The sequence below is a fragment of the Fibroporia radiculosa genome (assembly GCF_000313525.1).
Source record: "Fibroporia radiculosa TFFH 294 genomic supercontigs, scaffold2761, whole genome shotgun sequence".
Lineage (NCBI taxonomy): Eukaryota > Fungi > Basidiomycota > Agaricomycetes > Polyporales > Fibroporiaceae > Fibroporia > Fibroporia radiculosa.
In genome coordinates, this window is record NW_012133363.1 from 8,653 (window position 1) to 19,545 (window position 10,893).

General features: G+C 52.2%; 3 protein-coding genes across 3 annotated transcripts; 1 reads left to right on the forward strand and 2 right to left on the reverse strand.

Annotated features, from left to right (window-relative positions):
• Window positions 1-813: 813 nt before the first annotated feature.
• FIBRA_04230 (uncharacterized protein) lies at window positions 814-1,802 on the forward strand (the record flags this gene model as incomplete). The annotated part of the gene is made up of 2 exons (XM_012326045.1): window positions 814-1,229; window positions 1,286-1,802. The coding sequence occupies 2 exons, from the start codon at window positions 814-816 to the stop codon at window positions 1,800-1,802; spliced, it is 933 nt and encodes a 310-aa protein (XP_012181435.1).
• Window positions 1,803-2,655: 853 nt separating this feature from the next.
• Window positions 2,656-3,560, reverse strand: FIBRA_04231 (uncharacterized protein; the record flags this gene model as incomplete). The annotated part of the gene is made up of 2 exons (XM_012326046.1): window positions 2,656-2,859; window positions 2,922-3,560. The coding sequence occupies 2 exons, from the start codon at window positions 3,558-3,560 to the stop codon at window positions 2,656-2,658; spliced, it is 843 nt and encodes a 280-aa protein (XP_012181436.1).
• A 2,158-nt stretch (window positions 3,561-5,718) lies between these two features.
• Window positions 5,719-6,594, reverse strand: FIBRA_04232 (uncharacterized protein; the record flags this gene model as incomplete). Its single annotated transcript, XM_012326047.1, has 1 exon — window positions 5,719-6,594. One exon carries the CDS (start codon window positions 6,592-6,594, stop codon window positions 5,719-5,721), a length of 876 nt encoding a protein of 291 aa, XP_012181437.1.
• Window positions 6,595-10,893: the final 4,299 nt, after the last annotated feature.

Genomic DNA, 10,893 nt, shown 5'->3' on the forward strand with positions numbered 1-10,893 from the left:
TTTTGTTCATGCGCGTCCTCCTGTCTTCGTCCTACCTCAGCCACGCTCTGCAGCTAGTTCAGGATCCAATACGTCTGGCCTTGCACAGGTGACATCTTCCTGCATCTTACCTTTCAGTCCTTCCTTGTATGGGATACACCTACTGCCGTCCGATTCAAATACCTTGTCGTAGGACGGGTACACTCCAATACTATGTGGGTACCCGTCAGGCTTGACACACCTGGATGTGGTCGGCGGAGCTACTCAGCGCCCGTCTTACAAGTATACGATAGACCATGGGTTGGTGGCTGACGACGTGGCGGATAAGCTTTCCTTACAGAAAATTGCTCAACATCTGACTCAATTCGTCAAGGTGTGAGCTTCATTCAGTCAACTTATACTTGACATTTATCCACGTTATGAAGAACATACTACTCTATCTTTGATCGCTAACGAGACCTGGCTCGTCGGGTTATAGTCACGTATGACCGGGTAGCAACTAGCCTCTGAAACGTATTTGCTCACTCGCGGAGAAGCAATAAAGTGGTGTAATGTTGCTTAGATCATTTAGGTATTCTTGAAACTTTCTCCGGATGTCTCGAGCGTTACTTGAATAGCATATGTTTTAACAATGACCTACCGACGATAGCTGCCTAGCGTACATGAACACTTCGGTAAAACGTCAGATGCATTTAAGTATGCACGCACACTCTGCGGCGCCACCCCGGCTAGTGACACCCGGTGATGATCGGGTGACGTTTGAGTAGTCTCACGTACTCCAATGGCAACAAACATGCCGCTGTCTTTTCGGCCTCATCGTGTTTGCTCCTACCCATGGCAAGCCTCACTGAATACCTGGCCTTAGTTGCCGTTGCTTTCCTCGCCCCTCAGTTGTATCGTTTCATCAACTTCATCTGGCTGTACTTCTTGCGGCCTTGCACCGTGCACGAGTACCTTCACACGTCGCCCTCGTACGCTCTGATCACTGGTGCTTCGGATGGGATAGGGAAGGCGTTAGCGCAGGAGTTGTATGACAGAGGCTTCAGCCTGATTTTACATGGACGAAACGAGGAGAAGATGCGCAAGGTCTGCGACCAAATTCGCAGGCAGGGATCGCGCAACGTTCACTACTTCATCGCGGATGCGTCTGCCGAAGGACACGACTTCGCAAAGATGATGGAGCCGTTCAAGGACCTTCACATCACGCTGGTCGTGCATAACGTCGGGAGCTCTGAGTTGAGATGGGAGAAGTGAGTGACTGTACTGAATTTTTCCTCGTGCGTTTCCTCAACCCCTTTCCGCGCAGAACGGATGGCCTAAGCGAGGAATATTTACTCGACATCGTCCGGCGAAATGCTCTATTCCCTATGCTCCTCACTCGCGTCTTACTACCCAAATTGCGCGCGGCAGCCAAGAGTGGTCCAGTGCTGGTTCAGTTCATTGGCTCACAAGCGGGAGATATCTCCCCTCCGCGTCTTGGGCTCTACGCAGGCTCCAAATCGTTCCTCAAAGCCCTCGCCCGTAGTCTCGACACCGACGAACTTGTATGGGAAACACCTTCTGGCGTGCGGTTTGAATATCTCCTCGTCGGCCAGGTGCAGTCGAATTCCATGCAGATCAGCACGTCGATTGGTACCCCGAGCTCGGAGCGCTTTGCGAAGGCCATCGTGGCGCGTATGGGATGTGGCTGGCGAAAATATGCACCGTACATGCCGCATGCAGTGATGCAGTGGTCCATGGAGGCAATGGGAGAGAACGTAGTGGACATGTTCACCGCGCAGGCCATTGGTGAGCTAACGAAGAAATTGGAAAAGAAGGCTTGACGCGCGGGACTCATTTCCGGCCTGGACGATCTGAATGGAATCGATGGTATACACGCGTTTGTTAAAATGCACGAGCGGATTGCTTTTGTGTATCGAACTTGGAATGGACGGGTTCTTCACTTACTGTAATGAACCGCCACGCTGGATTGTCCTGGATGATCTGCGGCACGATGCGGTCGCGTGTCGAATAGCCCCGTCGGCTGGAGAATGCAAGGTCAATCTCGCATCCCCCGCGGTTGAAACATGAATCATGTTACGGTGAGGAGTACGGAATGTCGGGCGTTCCTCGTTAGGTGACAGTGCAAGTACGATCGTAACATGATAAAAGTGGTTCTAGTCTTTTAGATGCACGGAGTGTTCAGCTTTTTTTTTAGCTTAGCCATATGCCAAAACGACTTCAAAGACTGAGTCTATACCATCGATCGTACATCTGGAAGTTGCACACCGGCGATGGACTCAAATCATGTGTTGGTAATTTATGTAGATGTGAGTCGCATCGATGCCTCAAGGTTACTTCTCGGCAAAGTAAGACGTAAATTTCTTGTCTATTATCGTGAAGTCTATATACTTTCTCTAGGGTAGTATTCCATCCGAGCATCGTTAATCATGAGGACAAAAGAAAACAGAAAAGGGAGTGTGCGATTTATCTAACATGTGAGCGTAATCGGAATCAGAACTAATGTCAAAATGAGTGTGTCATGCTCAATAGGCGGCACAGGCATGCGGAAAAGAACCATAAAAGAACAGAAAAAAAGCTGCGAAACAACAGAAAAACTGGTGGAAATATCCCTCGAGATGTCAAGGACCTGACTAGCACCAGCCCTCGGCATGAGACGAATCGAAGAGAGGCAAATCAGTATGCGCTCGTCGAATGACGTCTTAGCCGTCTCGGGGGTGGGGCACTTCGTGGTGGCCCGCCTCTCGTGGACGAGAGGCCATTGCCAGATGGGCTTATGGAACCCAGTATGCGCTTGAATAGCGGGGTACCCTTCTTGCTCGGACTGCGGGCGCTGCTGCGCGAGGTCGAGCGCGAATGTGAGCGCGAGCCATCACCGTGCTTCCGGAAGACAGATAATCAATCAGCAAGGTAAGAAATTAAAGTAGCGAACAGGGACGTACAACGACCTCCACGGGGCCCCGCGTAGGGGGTATGATTACGTACGTTTCCCCAGGGCGGGGTGGGGGAACTACAATCTCTCGACGGGCAGGATCGTACTGGTACGTACGATAGACGGCGTTATGGCCTGGGGGAGGCGCCGGCATCGGCGCTCGGGTGGGGTACACCGTTGCTCCTCCGGGCAACGGCGGAAGTGTCGAGTTGTGCGTCGGGGGAAGTGTTTGCGAGCGAGACGCCTGTGGACGTGGCCGTTCTTGGTAGTGGTGGTGGTGGTGATGGTGAGGAGGATGAGGATAGGGATCGGAGACGGGGAATGGCTGAGGAGAGACTGTCTGCGCTCGCCATTCCGAAGATCTTGGCGGCGAGCTTTTAAGAGGAGAGCTTCGTTGGGGAGGGCGGGGTTCCGGGATCACTAGGGGATGTAGTTGCTGTGGCGCAGCTCGCACAGGACGGGGATGGACGACGTGCCCATGGGCACGAGCGGGATCCGAGCGTGACCCTGACCCGGCGTGGCTGGCGGCGCCAAACGGTTTAGAGTGGTGCGGTACGCGAGACACCTGGTCGGAGACCCAGTTAGATACTCTGCTCTGTGTCGCAAGATACCGCTCGAGAGCCTCTTCGGAGAAGTCGTATTCAGTCATGGCTGGCGGAGAGATGAGAGGGGGAGGGGGGGCGGATGAGTGTCCGAGTATTTATACAAGGGCCCTAGCGTGGGGATGGACGAGATAGTATGCGGGTGATCAGCACTAGTGGCACCACAGGCTCTCGGCTCGAGTAGCAGTGGAGGAATCAGGGATATTGATATAAGCGTAGACTGGGGACAAGCTGGGGTATTTGTACCAGTGCGCCAGTGCCACGGTCTCAAGGAGGGACTCGGATATGATGGTTGCCTCGAGGCAGCCACATAGCGCTTTAGGAAACATTTCCCAAAAACATCCGTTTGTCATTTCCTTTCCGAGCCAGCCAGTCTATTCCAGTCACGTGATCCACGGAGGTAAATCTAGTCGCACCGGGATCCGACGCGTACAGCTCATTTGCGACGCCTCCTTCCTTCACTCACCTTCATCTTAATCCACGTCCTTCCCGCCTGTGACACCGCCGACCTGCTATGCTTTCATCTCACTGGGCTCGGTCGTCCAAGCTCAACGCTGTTCTCCACCTTCCTGAACACTGCCTATGACTTCAGTGGATACTCCGACTCGTTCTCGCGCGCCTGCAGGAAATGAATCTCGTGTGGGTTCCCCACTCGCTGAACGCCGATACAGCACAATTCGATGCTCTTCTATGTCTTTCAGGGGGCTCGTCTGGGCTAGCTGATTGCACTCACTAATTTCCACGAATCATCTTCCCGCGACTTGTCACTGCAGCGTATCGCCTCGATCATAAACCATTCATTCAAGTAGACAAAGCTTCTTGCGTTCCCATATCCTCTCCGCGGGCCCGGTCAACTGACCCTCTGTGGACGCCTGTGCTACCCCCGGAACGTTTGCAAACGTCGCCTCCTACCCCTTCTTCGTTCGAATGATGAGGACGGTTCTCTAGTGAGATTGTTCTGCGGTCCCTCTGCCCAATCCAACGCCAGGTGACAGCATCGTGGACTGTTCGGAGGAGAGTCGTGCAAGTCGGCCGATGCCTGCCTGTGGTCTGGCGCATGGTCACAAGGTCCTCAGACGCTTCCCGTCGCTAGCGGATCGCACTCCAAGTCGCTTGCGGCCCCCTTACAAGCGTTCATGACGTCTATCGCGGCGGTAGGCAACATGCAGCGTGCATCGAGCGTGGTACGCCCTCCCAGCATCTAGTGTCTCACACGACACCGACGAGACGAGGCACGGCATCCGCATGGTCCCCCAGCTGATCCCCTACAAGCCGAACAGCTGCGCAGAGGTTTTTTCTGGTACAGATATTGCCGCTATCGCCGCACGAGACACAGTGGGGCGTGTTCAGGGGACGGCCACCACCCTCGACGTCCCTCGTACTGCGCGGTGTTGGAGCGTAACAGCGTGGTTTTAAAACACTCCGCATTATCTTCTTCGATTACTGCCAAGCAGGTCTGCTCACCGCGAAGTTGTGGGGCAGCGTACGGCATCAGCTTTAGCTTATTGGATTTCAAGAATGATATGGAGACTACTAGATCATTGTGAAACTTCAATTGAATTTACCTCTTTACTTACATGAGCGCAGTCTGGTTGAAGCACTACTCGTGGTCGTGTTCCGCCCTACGACAGTTTGTGGAAATGAGAGGGCAATGCACTCTCATTTGCGCTGTTAGTAATATGGAACGTAGGAGCTAAATCCATCCCGTTATGAAGACGAATCTGCAAGAATGATAAATACGCTAGACGATGATTAGAAATATAAGTTGGTTCTTCAACGTTGGTATCGAGGTCATCAACCAGTAAATTATGCCCCCCTATGTCGGCTTTCTAAATTGTATCCCCCTACTAAAGCATTGAATGGTTACAAGTCGAGTAGTGATACAAAGGATGTTGCCATCGATGCGCATGAAATGTGATACCATACCCCCCAGCGTATGTCGTACTTTCAAGGGTGGGCCGAAGCGTATATACGCAGGCAAGTTTCTGGTCTCCCGCGATACTGACTGCGGGGTGGGAAGCCGACGGTGAAGCACTCAAAGCTTTCGGCGCAATCCGGGAAGCCAGGAACACCGTTGGACGGCCCATCACAGACACTTGGCTGCTGCGACATCAGGTACTAGGAAGTGGAAGACGAATTGTTGACATTAATAGTATGGCCCGGAACGCGTTGCGAAATTAACTCACATGGATCCAAGATGAATGATCATATTTCCATTTTCTCATCGTCTACTTCGCTTTCACTTGCACTTTCACTCGGCTCCTCCGCAACTTCCTTCACAGTCGTATTTTTGTCTCTCTTCCACCCCACCAACGTGACTGCGGACTTCCCCATCGATCCGAGGCTTTCTTTCAGAGCTTTCCAAACCTCCACAGCGCCTCTCTCGGCTAGCTTTCGGGCATCCACCAGCTCGGACTCGGTGAAGGATGTGTTTGCGCTGTAATTAGTCCATAGGAGTGAGCACGGTGGGACATCTGAGCTTGCTTCCGAGTCTGGCAAGGCGGTCACGACGGACGAGAACAAAAACGCAAAGCACCCGCTGCCAGAGAGATAAGGCAGTTCCGACTCAGAAGGATCGAGAATCAGAGTTGGAGACGCTGACTGCGAGCGAAGGCGACCAACTGAGACTGCGCAAACCACACCCCGCATGGGCACCGCAGCAGTATTGAGCAGTGCCGCGGTAGTTGCGTTCACGAGACTAGCAATAAGAGTTGTGTTCCAGCCCTTGCCTGCAGAACCCATCCCACTGCCACTATTGCTACCGCATAGTGCTTGTCCGACAATCTGTACCAACGTCCGCGGGTGGTGGGACAATAGGAGAGAGGGTGTCAAAAGGGCTTTAAGTGTCGCCGCGAGCGCCTTCGAGTCGGTGCCGGAGATGGAGGCAAGGGGGCGAATGTGCACGTCGAGCGTAGCGTGCGAGGGTTGTTCGAGGTTGGGACGAACCTCGATGGGACCAGAGATAGACGTAAGGGATTTGGTCTCGCCTTCAACGGGTGTTACTGCGCCCCGACAAAGAGTGGCAAGTGAACGCACCAAAACCAAATCTGGCGGAGCCGTCCACCCTATCGAGGCCTTCATAGAGAATGGTGAGCTGCCTCAACTCATCTAGTTTTCTTCCATCCGCTCGCGCTACCACAGTCCGAGTTGACATTTCCGCCTTGCTCGAGGTTACCCAAAAACAGCGGTCGTCGGAATATTGTCCTGCTAGTGTCTGGGTCACCGTCGCGTGCGTCGGCCCGGAAATGGCAATTACATCACGTGCATAGGGTTCCAACTCCGAATTAGGAACGACTAGCGTTTCGGAGCGTTTCGTCCTTCCCTCGCCACTCGTGTGCCACTCGGCCCTCGGGTGCCACTCGTTGCAATTGTGCCTCAAGCAAACCGCAAGCGTATACTCGCTACATACAATTCGTCATGATCCACATTTTCTCTGGCATGTATTCAAAAGGTTGTAGGTGCTCATTATATTTTATTCAGTGACTCGCTGCTAAATCTTGGTGCTAGCGTCTGTGGTCTCCATTCTGAAATGGAGGCTATGTTTGTCACTGGACACGGAGTGACAAAATGCCGAATGGTATAAAGGAGGGGTCTTAGAACACGTCTTCATTCTAACAATGACCCTCTCGCTCGGGCTGAAAACTGTTGCGGCGGTCTGCTCAATGGCTGAGCGTAAGGCCGGCTCTGAATATTTAAAACTGCTGTACATTGAACACGCTTGCCCATGCCATCCGCTCTTTCCAGGTCGTCCTGTCGCGCTGCTTCGCAGTTGCTATGCGCCTGGCAACGCGTGTGATACTTACCGCTAGGCGCCGTCTCAATATCCCAACGCCAGCTGTATATTCTCGCATATATTCGTATGCTTTGCGTTTGATGGTGAGTAGTCATGAGCTCTGCTTACATTGTTGCAGAAACGTATTATATTAACTTTTTAGCTGGTCCAGGTGTCTTGTGCTTATTTCTGGTAGCTCGTCGCGAATGCTCCCACTTGTGTCGCCCAACTCTCGTTTTGGGGTTACTTATATGCTATGGTACATCTTCGGTTCATTCGGAACCTGCCGCTCGCATTCACATTGAGATGTTTTGAGGTTGGCCCGTTGTGCTGCTCATCCAGTCAGCGCGCTGCCAAATGTGTGTGGATTGACCAGATAGCAAAGATGGTCAGTGTCCTTCAGCCACTTTTGATTTCTTCTTATTCATCACAAGTCGTGGCAGTATAACGTCCTTGGGCGTTATGAAAATCGCCGCTCCGTTGTCCTCGGTTCATCTCCACATCGTCTGCTCCCTGTTCGGATCTTCCTCAGCTCCCCAAACTCAGCTATGCAAATTCAGCCTCGGCAGGGACCAGTGCTGCTTTCCGAGTTGATTTGGTCTCATTCAACGGTAACCCGAGCATGCTGTATTGGTGTGGTCTGATCATCACCACGGGCGCGAGAGGGCGCAGTGGTGTGTCTGTCTCACAGTGACGTCCACGGTGGTTCGTTTGATACGACGATATAAAGCCAGTTTGAGATCCCAACAGGCATCCTCGTCTTACCCAGGACTTTCTAATAGTGTCTTTCAAGCCTACACTCGCTTTACACTCGATCAGTCCCAATTTGGCAGCAAGACGATCCTACAGGGACCTCTTGATCCAAATAGCTCGATTTGTCCGTGCATACCACATTATTACCGTTTTCGTTCAGCTCTCGTAAGCTATTTTCTGTCCACGTCTCTGTGTCATAGATGCTCATGTTGGGACATTCACGAGGCAGATGACATATCCTAGCTTCCCATGCCTATGGGACCCAGAGTCGACATGATCAAGTCTTCGCCATCTCCTTTGGTATGGTCACATATCCTATGGGCTCGTAGATCTCATGTACTTATCGGCTTTTGCAGTGCTGTATTTCTCTCAGTTGCGGATGCGTCAATGGTGCTTGCAGTGTGGGCTTTACGGTGTCATACAGCGGTCTTGGTTTTGACAGCTGTACGAGTTCGCACCTGCCATAACGGTCCGGTTTCGAGGATTACTCATCTGTTGTATTACTCCTGAGGGCAATATGTGGAAACCCTGAGTTTTTGGAGCCGCACCTCGTTCCTTGCCTCGTTGCGAGTGTGGTCCAAAAGACGCCGCTTGGGTGATATCCCTCTTCTGGCGACCACCACTGGCCTTCTCTCTTCCTCAACCCCCATCAATGAACCGTCCACGATGCTACATTCGAGACCCTTCCCTCACTTATAGCAGGATGATGTGGGTTCATATTCATTTGGTGATAGTAAGTATCGTTTTACCTGCAGTAAAATTCCCATCTAAAATTTCCGATCCCACTGGACTAGCAGAACGGCCGATGTTCCGCCACCTGGCAGTTTGCTCACCTCCGTTCTTACTAGAAGCGAATTGGATGACAACATTTTGATGTTCACAGGTAACCTCGCTAGCACTGTCCAACATTGCAAAATTTCCAAGTCAAGAAGGTTAGATATCCCCTCTTGTGATGCCCCATCCTGGCTCGTGATATGATCCGCCCAGAAACCACCTCGCTCTCCTCTCGCACACATCTTAATTATTCCGCCAACGCGCTCGATGTGATCATCGACAGCTAACAGCCATCTGGTTCTCTATATACTCTGGCAAAATACCCTCAAAATGTATGCCCACTCCGTCTCTCCCAAATTCGTTGTTGCCATGCTAGTTTCGCGTATCCTTGAGGTTATCGAGGGAACTACTTCTTCTTCCCGCTCACGCCTGCATAGCGCCTATGATTCATTTTTTTTGCTCGGCTGCGTGACGCCACACTACTTGACCTAGTCATCACACTTGTATCTGCTTCTCGGACACAACTGGTATTCTACGTGCGACATGTCGACTGACTGACCTTGGCAGTAGCTCGAGCGAAGTTCAAATGATGTCATGGGGGTCTATCTATCGTATCTCGTGGTGAGGTTCGATGTAGAATCCATCTCTGACTTCTCACTCGCGTCACCAGGAACACCCGACGGATGTGCAGTCGCCAAACCATAGTGACTCCATGTTGCCCCTCCTCTGTTTCCCTAGCAATGCCGCCCAAGTCCCTGTATACTGCGCAACTTCTAGGCGCACAACGTCTGAAATCTTCAGGATCAATGCTTCCTTCTCTCACTGCCCAGCAAAACCCAGTCCAACTTTCTTGATTTCTCGTGCGCCTTGTCATCTGCCAGCTCATCCTCGGCAGCTCGTCGGCACGCCTCGGTCGTCTCCGCCGGTGGTGAGAATTCGGCCCCTGGTTCTATACTGATACTGTTGTTTCGGGAAGTGTTGTTTGGCTATCCTATTCTTGAAGTCTTCACTGCGTCTCGGGAGCCGTGCGCGTGTACTGGCGATATCGCTTGTTCTCTCGTCTCCTGCTCGCGATGGCCCTCGTCGTGAAACGAGGTCACTGCTCTCAGACCCATGCTCCGTTATGAGAGTTGTCGTGGAGGACGCGAGTATTCTTTGAATGTCATTTCGTACGAAATGCATGATTGTTCCGCTCAAGATTGGGGCGCACAAGCACAAGGTCCAAGACACATCTATCAAATTCGTTGCGCCGCGCCCCAGCGCCACGGGTCCTTGTGTCGATGGAGGCGCTACGGATTCCATACGGCGCTGAAACACGCGACCAGAGGGTACGTGTCGACAATTTCGAAATGGAATGCTGACATAAACAACGAGCTTATTTTTTATGTGCCGGTGTCGAGATAGCAGGTGATCGCCCTGTCTCCGGCTCTGCGCTCCTCCGTGAATGAATGGCGGAGATGGGTCTGGTCCATGTGAGCCCGACGCCATGCATACCGCATCCGGGATATCTGACCAATAGAATGTATTCCAGACCTCGTATCTACAAAATAATGTGACAATGCGGAAATAACCATGAGGTGAGCATTTATGCTAACAGTAATAAGAAGCTAAACACGAGGACGCGCTATTTTAACGCCGCGTAGGACGCTGTCTACTAATGCTACAACACAGGCTTTGCGCCCGAATAGTGATACAGTCAACCGGTTGATGCCATCCTCGCAACAGACACTAGAGAGAGTAGGAGAGTGGTGCAATGTCCAAACAAGAGATGGGAAGATAAACGTGAGTGCCTGATGCGGCTCGACCTTACATGTGCTCGAACCCTGACACTGGCGCCGTGGAAGACGGTGAGAAGGAAATGTCCAACGCATTTGGCGCCAACCCACCATATAACGGCATCTCTAGCTCCTGCTTGGAAGATGCGCCGATAATCGGAGCGCTGAAGTTCAGGTCAAGGGAAGGCATCGGCGCATACCCAGGGTGTCCATCCATATACTCGGTGCCGCAGCCAAACATGTCAAGCGACTGGCCGTAAGAGTCGACGAGCGGCGGTGTGTCGGTGAAAGCGACACCGAGCGGAG